Source organism: Serinus canaria, chromosome 7 (genome assembly GCF_022539315.1).
Source record: "Serinus canaria isolate serCan28SL12 chromosome 7, serCan2020, whole genome shotgun sequence".
NCBI classification, from domain to species: Eukaryota; Metazoa; Chordata; class Aves; order Passeriformes; family Fringillidae; genus Serinus; species Serinus canaria.
The window spans coordinates 18,140,967-18,159,896 of NC_066321.1; the positions used below are offsets into that span (position 1 = coordinate 18,140,967).

The following is an 18,930-nucleotide window of genomic DNA, read 5'->3' on the forward strand; positions in this document are numbered from 1 at the left end:
AGACTTAACAGCACTCCATTAAGAATGCTCTACTCAAGCAACCAAAATACAGAACGTGTAATAGTTAGAAGGCCACTGTTCAGACTGTAATCAAAGTATGTCAGTAAAAAAAGCTGCCTCCTACCCCAGATTTCCCAATGGACTGCTGAATTTCATTAAGAAACTCCAACTGATGCTCTGCATCTTCTAATTGCCCTTGTATTAGCTGGCAACGGATAATTCCTGAAACACATGGAAAAACTTTATTGCCAATTCATCTTCCTAATCAAGCAAATGCTTTCTTTTCCAGAACTAACTCTTCCTCTCCTCAACCTCTTCATAAAGCAGTGACAGGAAAAGAAAGAATGGATCAAGACTTATGGTAATGCAAATTTTACATACTCAGGAAAACCTAGGGTAGATGATACATGATTGATACATTAATATGCTGTATAACAGTTTGAAATGGTAAATCTTCAACTGGTTCTAGACTAAGCAGAAGCACCGTAAAGTCTGGCTTCTAAGTTCAGAAAAGGCACAAGAAGGAAAACAACCTCAAGCACAAACACAAACCATTCCTGCAATCTAAAGTTTTAATATTGTTTAGGGCCATAGCACAGTCAAGGAAGAAAAAAATACAGGGAAAAATCTGACAGGCAAATATTTACACTCCATTTCCTTGACACATATGAGACTTACTATAGAGTGGGGTTTTTTGGATGCAACACATACATCCAAAGTGTGATGTTTTGACTTGATTATGGATTTCAAACTAATCTGGACAAACAAGGACATGGACAGCTTGTTCTATCATGCCCTTGATTTTCTTATTTTTGTAATGCCTAAGAGTTCTCTAGTTCTTTGGTACTACAGAAATAAAATAATAAAGTCAGTAAAATACAGCAAAATGTCTGTTCCTACTATTACTTTGAGAGCTCTAATTTAGAACAGAAAAGATTAATTTTTTAATAAGGAAGACCAAAAGACATATTCAGTAAGGAGACACTGCTGCCACAAGGAAGAAAGCACACAATGAATCTGAGAAAACAACCCAGTGCTCCTGTTCTAATAGTTCTGGATTTTCCTAGTACCAGTAATAGGAAAATTTGACCAAAAAACATTGTCTAGTAAAAACCAAAAGGAAGTGTAAGACCTTACCAGTTAGTGCAGAAACACTTGTTTCATCAAGTGTCATAGCAGTCTTGTACCATTTTTGAGCTTCTTTCACTTTCCCTTGCAAAATCATTTGGTAGCCAAGTTCAGTAGCAAATTCTGCATTGTCAGATGCCAAATCAAATGCTCTTTGTACTAAGGTTTGTGTGTGCTGAAGGATGAGCTGGTTCCGGCCACACTAATGGTAAGAACAATCTTTAAGTCTTAAGCTTTTCTTAGCTTTTGGATTCAGTTAGACAAACACACTGAATATAACCAGATCAGTAGAGTCAACATCATCTCGTGTAAGAATAAATTAGCCTGCAGTAATTCTGTTAAAACTGTGACATTAATGTTGGACAGATTCAGACATAAAAATACAGTACCATACAATAACCAATAGCTGCTTTGAGTCCTTCTCTATAGCAATTTTTGATAAATACAGAGATTAAAGAAACCTTCCCTTTCAAGGTTACGTGATTAACCTTGTCAGTTTCATACAGTAAGAAGATGGTTGGTAAACATTTGAGTGTATTTTCACTGTTCCTCACTTACAAGCAAGGAGTAAAGCCATTTTTGGAATGAGATGGCTTACATATTGTAATTCATGCTGAATGTGAGACTTGTAAAATGTGATTACCGAGGCTACATGAGTTAATCTATTTCAATTGTCCACAATTTTCTACTTTTTAGTAGATATTTAATGTCTGCCTACCTAAAGAAACACAAAAAACAGGATATATAGACAGCTGTATGCTGCTTAAGGAAAAAAAAAAGCATACTCACTATTCTACTGAAAGCTAAAGCCATTTTACAGAACAGTTCAGAATTACGAGGTTCTAATCTATCCAGTGCTTTAATCAGGTCTCCCAGTCTTGCTGAAGCCTTGGAGAAAAAGGAATAATATCATAAGTAATAGAAAGAATTAACAAATTAGGACAATCAAACAGTTTTCACTATAAACTGCTCACATTTTTACTATGCACTAATATCTTGAAATGTAAATTCTGAGGTTTTCAGGCTGAGTTAGACTTGAGAATTCTTTTGCTGCTACTCTGGAAAGTAAAGTGACAATAAAGCAGACAATGTGTCCTTTATCCATGCTCTAAAAAGGTGAAAGGCTCAAGCTAAGTCTGGTATAACAGAGGAGTCCCACAAAGCAAGATAGTCTGAGGAATCTGCTCTGTGAATCCTGTTAGGGCTTCAGTGTGATACAGACACACATGCTCAAAAGCAAAGCACTTCCAAGTGCTCAGAATTTTAACATAAGTTCCTCAAAACACCTAAGGGGATTTTCTGGACATACAATAATAAGGTACTCAGAGTTTTTCAATATGATTTTAGATGCAGGCACCAGAAACGTGTAAATCCAACAGGCCTTGAAATTTATCCCTTAGTTACATGTGACATTTTACTCCAGAATCTTTAGTTAACACTCAGTTACGTCCAGCAAGGTTCCTTCTGGATGAATTCAGCTGGAGTCAGCAATTCTTACTACTTCTTCATATTTCCCATGGCTGTGCACAAGACTTAAATTTGATTGTAAGGAGGCTACTGACCGAGTTCTTTCCAATAACTGAAAATGTGTTAAGCAACATAAATACCTTTTATTCTACAACTTGAAAACACTTACAACACAACGAAAACACTTTTTTTTTGCTAACTTTCTACTTAAATTATACCAATTTTTGCATAATGAGAAAAAAAACAGAATGAATTTTTGGTGACAATTTAGATCAGCTATTTTAGAGCTTCCTAAAAAATGGCTCAAGTGCTGTACATACAAAATACATGTGTATAGCCCTGTGAAAGAAAATGGATCTTGGGAACAGAAGGAAAAATAGCACAGAATGCTTACAGCTGAAAAAACCCCACAATAATTATCGAAAAATGGTGAACAAAACACTGGCGTAACAACTATGACCTGCTTTCAAAAATCTATCACTACAAGACCTCATTACTTCCCTTATTTCAATTAATAAAATCTCTAAAAATAATGAAAGGCTTACAATAACTCATGAATTTATCAAAAAGAGCATTTGCACTAAAATGATCACTTTGATTATTCAAACCAACATGATTCAGTCAGGTGTCCAGATCAGATTTCTGTTTGGCTTGACACCTGTTCTCTGGAAAGATGAGGGTTAAAAATTATCTTTTCATTTGCATCCAGAAAACATCCCACCAATACGCCAGAGTAGCCACTCAAATGAGAACAGGTGAATTTATCTCCTGCAGATTAGTGCAGCACAGGACCAGCCAAGGTGTACGAGGAGAATATATAAAGAAGACAGCATTTGTAGGGACTAGATGCCACATGTACTCTGTTGTGCTCAGCATTCTGCTAATAAAAAGACTCACCTCAGACACATTTCCTTCCCTGCACAGATGATGCAGGGCCTCCATTCTTATGGCTTCTAAATTGAGAGGATCCTTCTGCAATAATCTAAAGTCAAACAAAAGGTGAATGTAAAGAAACCAAACCAAACACTTGCTCAGTCATCTATTTTATCCTAAAACAAGAATAGGAAAACTTGTATTTTACAGCCATTTTACATCATTGATCTCAACCAAAAGCACAGCTCTTATTTTATGCCTATTTCAGGAAAGAGCCTCTTCTATCCAAAATGGATTAATATATTGATGCAGCATCCTCACAGAATTGCAAGGCTGGTTTCTAATAAAATTTATTTTTCTTGAAATTTATTTTTTAAAAACTGATGCAACTAATTGAGATTCATTAACAACAAATGGAAACCTATCTCCTTTTGTTTCAGTGTCCTTTGGGTGTAAACATGGCAAGAAAAGAGCTTAGTAGTGTGCTACTTCATACTCAACCTATGAGCTGTTTCAATTGTCTGCTCCCAGTCTTGCAAGGCGAGTTGTAGCTTCATTTTCTTTATGAAAGCAGGAATGAAGTTTGGGAAGTTTGCAATTATCTGGTTTACAATTTCCAGAGCTCCTGAGTAATTCTGTCGGACCTCAAAATACTGTGCCTAATGGAAGGAAGAGAAGCCATATCAAGAGCCAAGAAGCGCCACATCAAGAGAGTACACTCACACAGGTGAGAAGATTCAGAAATTCTTTCATAGAGAAACCAGGAAAAAGAGCTAGAGAGAAAGAACCCTTTCCTGAAATAATGGTTTTACCTGAGTATCAAGCACAACTAGACATACTGCAACAATCAAATAGCAATGGATGATGTGTAAAGCCTGGTGTGTGTGGCAAGTGCTCTGTAACAAAGGTAACTGCAGTATTAACGGCTTACTGGTCAATTGCAATCAAGAAAAAAACAGATGAAGCTGAAGAGTGAAATTGCTTTATTAGGTTTCAAATACCTTTGTATGAAGTATCCCGCAATTTTAGGATATTTAACACAACCCATTGATGAAACATTTATTCAAGCTCTGAGGCATGTACCATGCAAAAAACCCACATTCAGCAGGTAACTATTGCTGTTGCCAGAATGAACAATTTTCTAACTGTAATGCTATTTACAGGGTATTCAAAATACAAAACTTTCAGAAGTCAAGAATCAGAGGTTTAAATTAATTCAAGTAGAAATAAATTTAAGATTGAAACCCTGTTCTGCTTTGATGCTTGGAATTTACTCACCATATTCCAGGTGACTGTATGTGTGCTGTTTTATTTTGTCTTTTTAAGACAGAAATTATGCAAACACAGTCGATTCTCAGAGTTCATTTTTTACACCCCATGTCTGTCTAAACCCTAATTACTAAGTAACCACATTTGACATATACTCTTAATCTAATTCAATGGTCCACATGCAGCCAAGCACACACATCTAACCAAATACCATTGTGCACACTCTCCTGAACTTCAGTCTTCTAATATTCATTCAACAATTTTTTCTACACTTAGCTTTGGAATACTAAACAAATATCATGTTAATGAGTAACAATGTCTGTGATACAAAGCAATATGCTCTGAAACAGAAAATGTGTAAAGAAAACAATTCATGCCAATCCTTTAATGAAATATAATAATTGATGTTTACATGAACACAAATGAACACACGAAATAGACTAATGACAACTATAAAAGAGTGTCAACAATATTAAGAAAAAAATCACTCTACAGTGTTTAACTATTGCATTCTGGCACACAGCAATTCTGTAATGTGCAGAGGTGTCCACATGCAAAAAGGAAGAGACTACACTCTATTTTCAAGTGATTTGAAACTCATTTTATATGTATAAATAGAAAAGTTTTCTCACGTGCATAGCCAAATCATAACAACAGTAGACATTTAGATTGACTAAATTTAAACTATATCTTTCTTTTCACATTGGTGCCTAAAGAACCTGAAAGTATCTACAGGGTCTGAGCTGTACCTTGGACAAGCTCATTATGCACTACTCTTATCAGCATCTCTCCAATCTACGAGACTAAGATAACCTTTAGGAAGAGTTAAAATAGTGAAGTAAACTTACTTTACCAAGGAGTGCAAAAACATCATTGCCCTCCTGCAATGCTTCATCAAAGTATTTCAGAGCTTTTTTAATGTGAGTTTCTTTCCCACAGGTGAGATCAAGCCATGCCTTCAAAATTAACCCCTGTTAACAAAATACAAATTGGAATTCTTCGCTAACAAGGTTATAGAAAATTACAGTAGATACAATAAGCAGAAATAACCTAAACAGAGGACTTAGAATATCTATTTTAACTGCTTCAGAGGCATAACTATAAGCAGTCTTTAGCATAACCTAACACTTGGATAATTTATTCCAGAGTTAAATTAACCAAATAGTATATTTACTGACAGAATTAGAAAGAAACACCAATGGCCCCTAACAAGTCTAACATGCTCAGCAGTCAGAACAAAACCTCACAAACATGACCACATTAGACAGAATATTTTCTTCAAACATTTCAGCACAATGTTTTCTTAAGATTTTGTTTATATGAGACACTGAGAAACATAACAGTTCTGCAAAAATGGACAAACTTGAGGTTTTCCTTCTACTTTCTGATTTAAAAGAAAATATTTTATGTGCAAGGCAAAACTCTTTGACATTTTTCAAATCTTCAAAAGTATTATTAGAAAGAACACCGAAACAATTAAAAGGCAAAATGTGTCTTTTCACTGAAGAACTTCCTAGTTATAATGAAGGAAATTTATTTCTCTTACGTGATCCAATCATTAATTGTAACTTAAGTAAATAAAATCTATTTTGAAGTGTACTGAAAAGTCAAAGGTTAGTAGAAAAGCCATATTTTGTAATTGCTAACAATCAGGATCATGATTTTGTTATGCAATGGAGACTGGCTGAACTTTATATGCTCCAGCATTTTTTTAAGAAAGGCAGGTGTTGTACTTCCATACAAGGAATACATAAACTATCTTATCAAAATAAGTGTATACTAAACAAATCATATTTCACCAAGTTTAAAGACTCTGAACCACCTCCCAAAAAATCAGATGTAAACATTAAAACATAATTTCATATTACCAAACTAGAAAAAGAGCTAATCATAAGCAAACTTCCAAAAAAAACTCTATATATTTAAATACTAATGTACTTTTTCTTTTCTATGCATGTGTCTGTAAAAAAATGAACTAATCACTTTGAGTATTTTTAAATACTTCAGCTGGAAATATTTCACACTAAGCAACACCCAAACAATATTTCCTAAGAATAAAAAGAAGCAAACAAAATCAAACTACTATTGTTTTAATAAGCAAAGTCATAAATACTACTATTTTACCAAAATTACCTATCCTGAGTCTTTTTAGGAAGTACCATATTATTGTTTTGTGATGTCCTTAATTAATTCTTCATTAATAAAAGTAATTTCTACATTAGAAAATAAATTAGCCAATAAATTAGTTCTTATTTAAAATAATTACTAATTTAAATTTTTAATCACTGACAGTTTGAAAGCTAAGCCTTACTTAAAACATACTTTCAGAAACGAATGTTTAGAAGAATAGCTGCAGATTTCTAACTCATGTAATAGATCAAACATAAAACTATAGAAACAAATTGAACAGTGTACTGAACCACCCAGCAGAACATTTTTGTTTGCTATTACTGTAAGATAATGCATTCAGTGTTAACAGCTCTGCCTCAAAGATGTTTAACAAAAAATAAGCCAAATTTTTTATGTTACTCTCCTTGAACTGAAGCTGATGCCTCCTTTAAAAAATAACATAGTGGGTTTTCAGCAACCTCTTTAGAGATTCAAGACTTTAATTAATTGTAATGTCTGCATAAAAGTGCCAAAGACAATGCTATATATACCACTTATTTCAATAAAACCATAGGCAAATTTTGCTTTTAACAAGAGCTAACAATTTATATCCCTAATCCTCTGGGTATTTTTGAGCCTTCAGATCAAGATGTCTCCCTCTAGTGAGGCTATCATGCTTATTTTTTTGCTACGAATTATGAGGCTTGGTACCAAGTAGCAATACTGGCTTAAGTGCATATTATTTCCATGTATTGATTTATTTTCATTTATTATGCAATTATTTATTACTTACTAACTGAAAATTAATATTAGTTAACAAAAAAAAAATTATGGGAATTTACTCAGCTGCATCTAATGAATTTATAACAGTTAAGAAGGAAAGTACTAGAACACAAAATAGTTCAGGATAACTTCCAACCAGCATTAATACCATAAGTCCAGCTTCAGAGTATGCATTTTCCTAATAATCTTTTACATTACAGAAAAGTAAGAACCAGTTACCTCTTTACCACCACCAGAAAATCTGATCATTCTATCAACATATTCACGGGCTTTGTCCTCACGACCAAGATGCCACAGAAACAAGCCAGCATAGTACAGAGCCTGCTGGCCTGCTGCTTTACGCTGCTCCTTCAGTCTTGCATCCAGCTCCAGAATAGCATCTCGATCTGGAAAGGTTTAGTTCAGAGCTCTTGTTGACAGCCTCTCAAAATATTATAAAGGACCAGCACGTAAGCCAAGGGCTTCCAGAGCAAACACTGTTTCTGTACTGTACACTGATAAATGTGGCAGACAGTCCCACCCAACCCGTAATATTTAGCAGGTACAGATGGAAAAGGCAGGAGAGGGTTCCCAACAACACAGCTGATAGGGAGGTCCCAGAACGGGGGAAGTCCCAGACCACTGCTGGTCAGCCAACCTGTTGTCCATCTACAAGGGCAGGAAAGAAAGATCTGGAAAACTGCAGGCCTGTGAACCTGACCCTGGTGTCAGGGAAGGTCATGGATCAGGTGTGTGTGTGAGTGCCACCACACAGCACCCAGGGCACCCAGGAGATCAGACCCAGCCAGGCACTGGGAAAGGCAGAAGCTGCCTGGCCAGCCTGATCTGCTGCTATGGCAATGGTGACCCATCTAATGAATGAGGGAAAGGCTCTCACTCTCACAGAGTCTTGAGATCCACAATAATTTTGCTGTCCTGCAACATTAATCCTCAGATACTTGAATAAGAGTAATGCCATTAGTCAGAGCTGTTTCACATCAAATTGTTTAACAAACTCTCAGCACCAGCAGCTATAAATCTCCATAGTGAGAAAGACACTGCAGCAATAGTTTAACAACCACTCAATGGACCTGATTAAACAACTCTTATTTTGAGAATGTAATTCCGAACAAAATTGTTCCAGCTTTTAGACTGGAGAAAGGAACACCAAAACTCACAAAACTATCTTCTCTATTTGTATGGTCAGGATAATTTAAAAGATAGAAATGGCATACCTTTAAGGACTTTTCAAGTTGCAGTTGTACCCAAAACTACAAATATCAGATATGAGTGAACAACAATCACAAGAAGCTTGATTCAATTCTTTCTTCCCTTCAAAGATTCTTCATCACAGTGGATAAGTAAGATTTTTGTGTGTGAGTGTGTGTGTTTTATTTTAATATTCACTCTTATGCTTCAGAGTTTAGTGGTTTGGTATTTTGTCTACAGTCTTGGTAAGCATCACTCAATTCAGTAACAGATTCTATGTTAAATGCAGAGCTAGAGTAAACCTTTTTAACTTAGGCAGAATTATCCTGCAACCCTCAAGCTTTCACACAGTGCTGTCTAAAACATGAACCAGAATGTCTTAATAGGAATACCTGGATTAGGGCTCTTTTTATGGGCATAAATCAGAGCCATCATTGTACAAAGAGACACCTCTGGTTTGTTTTTAATAGACTCCAACTGTCGAATACTTTCTTGGACATCACCTAGTAAAAAAAAAGCACAGAATAAGCTATCACACTTTTCAGGACAAAGAATATAATCACCAAACAACAGTCTGACTTTAATTTTCCCTTCTACTTTTTCTTCTATGCTTTTGTTCCTTATGCATATAGCCACTTTCACTTGTTTGTGCAAGTCTTTCAAACAGACACAGGAAAGACAATAGCATCTCAATGCAAAGAACTTGAATTATGTGCTAATTCTGCCAATTGTCAGAAGGAGGAAAATCATATTTATTGTTTTATACGGGGCACTGAGCAGCTCTTTTTGCTTCTGTTCCTTTATATAACCAGCATTTTTGCCTTATTTGTGTGAATATTTTCAACATTAGCAAAATAGACAGTACTGAAAAATGACAGGATTCTTACATAAAAACATAGGGGAGTTTGGGAACAGACACACTCCCTCATAACCAGCACACCTTCCTAAACCTGTCTCAGCCCTCCCCAGGTTTGGTTACTTGTTAATATTTCTGACATCCTTGGAATATACACGTTGCTAAATAAACTTCTCAGAACAGTACAATTTACACAAAGATCCCCCCACTAGGTATTAGCTGTCAGTTTCCCTGAGACAGAGGATTCTACAAAACTAACACAGCTGCTTTGAAGGGAGGAGCTGGTAGCTGGGAGACCCTAGTGAGTTTCTGCTCAAATGCAATATGCGCTTGGGCAGGGCTCAAATTCACTCCAAGGAACCCATTTACCTGACCCACGGTCACGAAACCATGAAAAAGAGAAATATTTGTTATTTCTCACTTTGGTACGATGCTGTCTAGATCGCTTTCACTCAAGCTGGGGAGGAGCGGTGACAGATGGTAACACACCGGTAAATCCACTCGACCCGGCATACATTCAGACTCCCCAGCACCGCTTTTCCCGGCTCAGCGGACTAAGGGCTGAGCTCTGGCAGGCGAGGCCAGGCAGCCCAGCGTTCCGGGAGGAGCGGCCCCCCCGTTACCTGCCCTCAGCGCGCCGTAGGCCCGGTAGAAGAGCAGCACGGGGTCGGAGCCCAGCCGCGCCAGCGCCTCATCCGCCGCGGCCCGGGCGTGCTGGAAGAGCCCCTCCTGGCAGTAGTAATTGAGCAGCGCCTGCGGGGAAGCGGCCGCGGGTCACCGGTGCCAACGCCTCGCCCCGGGACGGCCCCGGGGACACCGCGCCCACCGCCCCGGCCCGGCCGCCCGCAGTCCCGCCCGGCACCCCCGGCCGCTCCCATCCGTCCTTCCTTCCCGGCCGCTCCCTCCGCCGGCACGGCACGGCGGTGGTGCCCACCTGCTGCACCTCGGCGTCCATCGTCGCTACCCAACGCCACCGCGGGGGGGCTCCGGAAGGGTGAGGACGGCGCCCTGCCATTGGCTTGGGCGGGAAGGAGGCGGGAGAGACACGGGAAGAGAAACTCCTGGAAGGCGGCGGGCGCGACCCGCGAGCCGAGCCCGAGCCAGCGGGCGGGAGGCTGCCGGCGCCTTGGCGCCCCCTGCCGGCCGTGCCTCGGGAGCGCTCGCAGCCGGGATGCCGAACGGAAACTCTGGGAATGGGTTGGTTTCCTTGCTTTTCTTGGCTGAACGTACGACTAAGGAGCCCACATTCCATAGGTTTCATAATGTACCTGAGCACTTCAAGTTACGTGGCACTTCTCTTAGAAATACAATAGCAATAGGCTCAAATCAGAGAGAGGAACTTCGGTTCCCCCTTCTTTCCTCCTGGAGAATTAGAATTGCAAAGACTAGTAAAATTAGGGTTGTCCTCTGGAGGTGGAAGCACCCTCAGCCATAATTTCTAGACGCGAGAAACAGAGGTTGCTAAAGAGCATTCCTTTGGAATGGGAGCGCAGTGTGTCCACCAGGCAGTGGACGAGGACAAGGAGCGGAGCCCAGCCTGCGCGGAGTTTGTAGGAGAAGCTGCTCGGCTCTCCTGGCAGAGTGCGCTCAGAGTGACCTTTCCTAGTAAGTCCTTACACGTGCAGTTCCTTTGTCACAGGTTCTCATCCCCGGCATCAGGAAAGTGCCAAAGAGCACTATGCAATGAGCATTCTTGGCTTTCCTTGTTGGCCAAGACAATCCTCTGATTTTCCTGCTGTGTTTAAGTTCTGCTTGACTTGTTCTGAAGCACCATTTAGGCTTCTATAACATTTTAAACCTATTAGAGGTTTTTTACATACTTTTTAAAGATAACTATTTAAGACATATTCTGTCCATATATTAATCTGAAAATACATATCTTTTCATTTTGATACTTAGGCATTTTGATTCAAAGCTGTAGACCTCTTTTTTTAATAATGTATTTCACAACAACTTTACAGGGAAAAATTTCCCTCCCTTGAAAAATTGTTGATGAATTTCAGGGAAAATGCTATGAAGTTTTATTTCTGCATTAGCCACTAAGCAAGCATACAGACTACGACTCGTTTCACATGAAGTTCAGTATTCACCTGTGAGTGTTTTCATTGTAAGTTGTAGGAGAATGCAATATAAAATTATGTAAACATGTAAAATAATTATTTTTAGGAATTCACTGAAGCAATTGATAAAGAATAAGGAAGAGGCCCACTTTCCAGATACTTTTGGTTTTCCCCTATTGGTATCTGGTTGCTTCCAGAACTACTGATACATGCAGAAGCATCGTGCTCACTGTCTAACACACATCAAGTAAGGAATTCCTAATTAGTGACTAACAAGCAAATCCCAAGGATTTTCTTACATGGAAGAACAGTATAGCTGCTGTAGAGGTTTTTCAGTATCCTCTCATTCTGTGGTTTAAAAGTATACCCTTCTTTATATTAATGTCAGGTAATAAACACAAAAGGAACGTACAATAAAAAATGTAATCTTTATTATTTTGACGCCTTAATAATGTTCTTTAGCATCAGTTAGGGTAATAGCATTTTCCTGCATGCAGTTCACTAATACAGATTTAGTCAATAATTTTAATAAAAGTAATCTATATTTAATTTTCCTGTGTAAGAAACATAAAATGTCCTGATGGATTGGATTATACAATTTTGCTACTTTCTCTTTGTGAAAAAATATTGTGGGCCCTAGATAATATTTAGAACTGTTCTCGTGCGGCATGAATGAAAAAAAGATATCTGTGAGTAAACATGAGAAAAGATTCAGAATTCTCTGAAAGAAAGGCTGTATCGAAAAACTTATGATGCAGGCACTGCTTAGACATTCAATTTGAACTTTAGACAATTTTCCCATCTGCAAAAATAAAAGACCAGCTTTTTAGAAGCAAAATGTGAACTTATTTTGCAGAAATTATTTATATGTTGGCAAATGCTGTAAAAAATAAGATCCTACAGTTATTCATTCACTTAGTTATATCTTGTTCTCTGGAGTTCTTCTGTGAAAAAGTGCTATGGACTGAAAGTAACAAAAATGTTGTGACATTAACCTGAAGATAAAATTCAGTTCTTGTTTTATGTACATAATGCTGAAAAATAAAATAAAATGATTTTTACAGTATTTATATTTGCTTATAAAATCCTAACATTATTTTCAACAGGTTTAGTAGTTTTGAACATCTGTACAGTTTGGATATACACTATATGCTTTTCACTGAAAATTCAGAGATGTAAAACAAATAAGCTCCTAAATAGCTGCAAAATATTGCTCAATGGTATGGAGGAATGAGGTCTTTTTGACTAGTTTATTTCATTTAGCTCTGATGTATGGCTTCCCATGTTTAAGAATCCTGGACAGTCAAAGGAATAGCAGCATAGGCAATATAAACATGCATTGATTGCATCCAAACTATCTATAATGGTAGATAATACATTATTTTACCTGTTGAATGCTTGCACACTACACTTATTGTGGTACATATTTGATGCAATAAATGTGCTAAAGTCATTATCTGTTTGCTCAAACATGCACCACAGGTTAAAAATTATTTACATAGCAGAGAGCTTTTCATTAACGTGTACAACATCAACCTTACTGAGAGCTGAAGATGGCTAAACAATACTGCAGGATAAAGCAGAACAACTTTATAGAGGGCTCTTTTTGATCAATTTGGTGGGCTGAGGCAGATTCATTTAGTATTCGTATGCAGAAAGACATTTGACAAAGACAAAATCTGTGACTCCAGACCTAGGAAGAGGTTTGCACCTTCTGAAACTTAATGGTCTGTGTAAAAAGTAAACCATATTTACTATCCTTGTGAGTTGTAGAGGACTTTACAGGCATACTAAGACTTGTTTGAACATGAAACAACATGAGTACATTAATTAAGCACCTCAAAATCTGTTATTCCTTTCCAGAAACACTGCGCTAAAAAAAATCTGTTGTTCTTTGTGACTTAATGTTATATTCATGCATGATCTATTAGTGCAGCATGCCTCCATGCAAATAATTTCTGTGTGTATATTAGTTGTATAATAGAACACCTGGCCCTTGTACCTGTAAAGGTGTACTTAATTCCCTTCCCCAACAGAAGCCCCATTTACAAAAATAGTCACATATAATAAACAACATATGAATAAAAACAAGATGAATCCACCAACACAGATTTTGTAAAAATATGAAGTATGTGGCAGTTGAAATGCAAACAGTGGATAGAGTTACCATATTGATTTATGCTAAACAGACAAATACTTGGTTTCACACCCCTTTAACTGGTCCCTACAGTCTGTGTAGCCATTTTTCTCTCCTCTTCAGCAGTGTCAGCTGGTAGTGAGAACAGTAACCTCCTGTCAAGGTTGTTTCTTCTTATCACAGTCACAGTCACTGACAAGGGGTCACTGTCTTTTAATAGGCACTGACCTTTAATGTACAGTATATTTGTAAAAATTGTCAGTTTGGCATAGACCTCCTTCAGGAGTCCTGTTGACACAAACACATGATCCTTACAGGCTATTAACTACTTTGAACATATATGATTTTTCTGGCTATTTGCTCTTATTTCTGACCATCTTTATCTTCCTTTTCATGCTTTTCTTTGACTGGCCTCATTACACGATCATAAGAAGGCGGACAAACTGCTGTTGATGCTGTTATGTCTGTTTTCTCTGTAAATGAGTTTTCATTTAACTTGTCAATAAGAATTTCATCTTTCATACCCTGACCAGCCCCACCTTCAGTTTTATTTTTGTTATAGATAAAGGAAGCTTGTTTAACTGTTCGTTTTAAGAGGTGACGTCTGTAAGCACGCTGAATGATGACAGCAGACACTTCCTCCTGCTTTCGTTTCAGTGTGGTTGTAATTGGTTCATAGGAAGCTTTAGAAGGATTGGATGCCATAAACCGATCTTCCATCTGTATTCTGAGGGCGTCCATCTCCCCACTTTCTCCCAAAACACGCTTTGTGAAAGCAAACAAGATGTCAAGGCAGTGAATTCTGTCACCACTCACCATGGGCAGATCCATTGCAATAAGCTGGACTTTGTTGGGTTTGGGTAGATGAAGAGGAGGCTCAAGTGCTGCTGCAAAATCAGATAATTTCTCAAATTCCATGAATTGTGTTGCGTCAGGGTCAAACTTCTCCCAGACTTCATAGAACATCTCAAAGTCATCCTCGCTCAAGGGTTCGGCGCTTTCTTCAGTAGCAACACCAAAGTTCTCCAAAATCACAGCAATGTACATGTTCACCACTACCAGAAAGGATATGATAATGTAGCTGACAAAGAAGAAAATCCCAACAGAAGGGTTCCCACAGTCACCTTTCACAGAGCTCCCTGGATGAGCCTTGTTGGGGTCACAGTCTGGCTCCCCACTGTTGAGAATCGGGGCAAGCAAACCATCCCAGCCGGCGGACGTGGTGATCTGGAACAGGCAGATCATGCTGTTGCCAAACGTTTCAAAGTTGAACATGTCATCGATCCCAGCTTCCCTCTTGACATAGGCAAAGTTGGACATGCCAAAGATGGCATAGATGAACATGACCAGGAAGAGCAGCAGCCCAATGTTGAACAAAGCAGGAAGAGACATCATCAAAGCAAAGAGCAGAGTGCGGATTCCCTTAGCGCCTTTAATGAGGCGCAGGATTCGACCGATTCTGGCAAGTCGGATGACTCTGAACAGTGTGGGAGATACAAAGTACTTCTCAATCATCTCAGCCAAAAACATACCTAGGAAAAAGAATAAAAAGAAAAGAAAACCAAGGTACATTACCACTTAATCTCCATATCACAATAGAAATTTAGAAGCAGAGTTTTAAAATTGGCAGTTTTATGTAGCAAGTAAAGATTTTCTGTAGATTACACTGGCATAATTTCTGTTTAAGCAGTTATACATAATATTTGCAGGTGCAATAAATGTTGGATGATTATAACAGTTTTGATGGTTGGTTTAGCTAAATTACAAATTAAAATGTAAAGCTGAATGACTTGGCTGTAAATCTTGCAATGGCAAAAGCTCACCATATAGCTTTGTTCAAGTAAGAGTTCACCTCCTGTTTAATTTTACCTTCCTTTTAGTTTCATTAACAAGACTTACCTACTATAGAGAGAATGACAACCACAAAATCAAAAATGTTCCAGCCTATAGTGAAGTAGTAATGGCGAAGTGAAATCAATTTCAGGACACATTCTCCAGTGAAAAGGACAATGAATACAAGGTTTATCCAGTATAAAATATTTTCCATTTCTTCGCTCTGGTCATCAGTTTCTACCATCATGGTAACCATGTTAAGACAAATAAGAATCATGATGCTGATGTCAAATACTTGCTGTGTTACAAAATCAAAGACCATTCCTTGGAATTTATTCTGAGGAAGAAAGAAAAAAGAAACATCCAATACAAACTGTAATTTATTTACATTTCCTGTTAGAAGAAAGTAGAAAAACACATGCGGTAAGTCTTATGAGACTTCAATAAAATTGTAACTAGTGTACACTAGTTACTGAGTACTCAAATAGAACAACCTAGGCCTCCTGTGTTGCATATTCATATATAAAATAGTTGTAAGTGAAAAAAATTTTTTTTGTTTTATTTTTGTTTTCCATTTCTGCTGACTAGTTACTGATAACTTTCAACTGGCATATTTTTGCTCTCCCTGTATCAATAAAAAATCTTTGTGAATAGCTATTCATCGGATGTGTATAAATAATTTTACCCCTGGTCTTGGTATAGGTTTTTGTGGTTTTTTGGATCCCAGCTTTTTCATTGCATTGTAGTATTTCTTCTGCTCTTCTGTCATAAATATGTCTTGACCTCCAAAGTAAAAACATGAAATCAGAACTGGTTATAATCACATTTATATGCAGTGCTGAAAAACATGAGTGATTCAAAAATCAAGAATACTAAATTGGGAAAAATCTCTTATCTATCAAATGCATCTGTCTACAGTCTAAGTCTTTAGTCTAGAAATCTGGACATCCAGTACTGTATTGCTCAAAACAAGAAAAAAAAACGCAACATCTTTTTACAGTTACTTTCCTGGAACTCCAAGATATCATTTCCATTACCTCTTTTCTTTTATAGTAAGAGATACAGTAAAGTGTATTTGAGATAAATTGAGATAGTCTGGGCTGCTCAATACTGTCACTTCTGAACTGTGATTGTGGTGAAACAGAGGAAAAAGACAAAGTCAGGCTGTATAGAAATGTGCTTTAGGTATCTCTAGTTTAGCAAGCACATTAGCATTGGGGCCCAAAGTCTTCAAGGTTCTTCAGAAGATGGATTATCAGACTTAGGAGTAACTTCACTGAAAATTGAAGATTGGTACTATTAAGAGCAAAATGCTCTCTTTTAAATCTTTTATTGTGATTAGTTCTGTGTTCAATGAAGTTCTGTTTAGCAAAAGCATGAACCTGCCTTTGAAGTCTGACAGTGAGGATGAAGAAGGAATTATAGGTCTTTCATATTTCTAATCAAAATCCAAGTAACCTTGTGTTAGAGACAGCTTGAATGAAAGTCTATGAGACTTCCCATACCTCTTGAAGAAAATTTTTCCTAGATAAGAGATACTTGCAGACATCTAATTCCAGGAATGCCAATGCACACGTAGGACTGGATACAGCCCTTTGTGGATGACTGTGTGGGAAGCTTGAAGATGTGGGAATGCATGGATCATAAGCTGGACAGGCTCCCTGACCATATACCTCTACATTTCTACATGTAGAGCAACCAGAAATCTTGCTTAGTATTTCTCATTATTAACATAAACCCAAAGAAAGTGATGCAGTCCAGTAAAGTAAAAATAAACTTGTAATTCATAGCTGCTTTGGTCCATGCGCTTTCATTGCTATATCTATTTACAAAAAATAATTTTCAAGGCGAGCATTTCCAACTCAGACCATCTGTACCAGTGAGATTATCTAAATCTGGACCGTGAAATGATAAAAAAAGGTTCTGAAATAGTTACAAACCACTCCTGCTCTATATAGTTTCAGATTGTTCAGTGCCACAAAGTAGAACTTGAATACTTGGGATCATTAAAACATCATCTTTGATTGCATGATTAAATGATTTTTCAGCTAGCAATTTTTTTTGTGTGCTCAGAGAATAACTAAAAATAAGAAGGAAAAAACTCCAAGAAGTTAGGAGTGCTTTAATGCAGGGACCTAATTAAGGGGTTGGATCATGCAGGAAGACTCCATGAAGTTTAGTCATGAAAAAGCAGATGATTTGAGGAAGACTAAACTGGGAATTGACAAAAGAAGGATCTGTGCCATTCACTAAATGAAAAGTCTAATGACTTTAACGAATACTGCGGGTATGATTTTGTCATAGCATGCTGCAGCTTTTTCAATTTTGAATAAGCTATGTGGGTACTTTCCATATATTATGCACCTGCAAAAATGCATTATTTTAGAATATCTTTAGAAGAGAAATGAAACAATACTTATCTTCTTTTTTTGCTGATTGAAGTTGTCAATAATGACACCAATGAACAAATTCAGGGTGAAAAAAGACCCGAAAATTATAAAGATGACAAAATACAAGTACATATACAGGTTGTCCTCATACTTGGGTTGGTCTAACACCTAAGGGGAAAAAAAAGAGAAATATGATTCCTAAGACTTCATGTGAAAATTTCGACCAAAAAATTGGCAACCTTGCACAAAGTGCCACCAATGTTTTGTATTTGGACAATGTTTCCATCACTTATATTACTATATTTTTTCTATTCTACGTCTTGCTGATAGCACCTGGCAGTTTGCATTCATTGCCCACATTTTGTTACCACAGAATCTCATAGTCATTTTTCATTCTATTGTATGGATATAATTGCTTATTTAGGACAAATACACACTTGTAGATAGACAGACCTCAGGAAAAAAAAAATTAAAATATTTGCAGTACTTACATCTCTTGAGTCAATAGCTGCATACATAATATCCATCCAGCCTTTAAATGTAGCCTGTAAACAGTACACACCTGTTTAAGCATTCTAAAGACAATTAATTTAATAATTTCCAGCAACTCAGTACAGCACCAGGAATAATTAGTAGCATTAGATTTCCAAAGTCTTTTGTCTCTTGGCTTTCTATTCAGCTGCTCATCAGATATACTGCTGTGTATCCCATTACTTCGTATTAGATGTGAACATTTTAAGCAGTATTATTAACTTATTTCTAACTAACAAAAATTATAGGAGGCATTTTAGTTCATCATATCATATCAACTGCAAGAGCTATGTGCAGCTGGGTGTA

General features: G+C 37.3%; 2 protein-coding genes across 13 annotated transcripts in view; both read right to left on the reverse strand.

Annotated features, from left to right (window-relative positions):
* TTC21B (tetratricopeptide repeat domain 21B) overlaps positions 1-10,712 on the reverse strand; it is a 34,254-nt gene extending 23,542 nt beyond the window's left edge. For all 3 annotated transcript variants that reach the window (XM_018911492.3, XM_009088297.4, XM_018911494.3), the window contains exons 1-10: positions 10,608-10,712; positions 10,297-10,426; positions 9,210-9,320; positions 7,849-8,015; positions 5,586-5,708; positions 3,970-4,127; positions 3,493-3,577; positions 1,918-2,016; positions 1,138-1,330; positions 125-222 (exon numbers count right to left, since the gene is read on the reverse strand). In XM_018911492.3, coding sequence (XP_018767037.3) covers positions 125-222; positions 1,138-1,330; positions 1,918-2,016; positions 3,493-3,577; positions 3,970-4,127; positions 5,586-5,708; positions 7,849-8,015; positions 9,210-9,320; positions 10,297-10,426; positions 10,608-10,688 — 1,245 coding nt within the window. In that variant the 5' untranslated portion in view covers positions 10,689-10,712. The remainder of the gene's footprint in view (positions 1-124; positions 223-1,137; positions 1,331-1,917; positions 2,017-3,492; positions 3,578-3,969; positions 4,128-5,585; positions 5,709-7,848; positions 8,016-9,209; positions 9,321-10,296; positions 10,427-10,607) is intronic.
* Positions 10,713-13,018: 2,306 nt separating this feature from the next.
* Positions 13,019-18,930, reverse strand: part of LOC103814404 (sodium channel protein type 1 subunit alpha) — a 59,939-nt gene continuing 54,027 nt past the window's right edge. For all 10 annotated transcript variants that reach the window (XM_030240751.2, XM_050977032.1, XM_050977030.1 and 7 more), the window contains 5 exons: positions 18,585-18,638; positions 18,124-18,261; positions 16,389-16,493; positions 15,770-16,040; positions 13,019-15,402 (listed from right to left, as the gene is read on the reverse strand). In XM_030240751.2, coding sequence (XP_030096611.1) covers positions 14,234-15,402; positions 15,770-16,040; positions 16,389-16,493; positions 18,124-18,261; positions 18,585-18,638 — 1,737 coding nt within the window. In that variant the 3' untranslated portion in view covers positions 13,019-14,233. The remainder of the gene's footprint in view (positions 15,403-15,769; positions 16,041-16,388; positions 16,494-18,123; positions 18,262-18,584; positions 18,639-18,930) is intronic.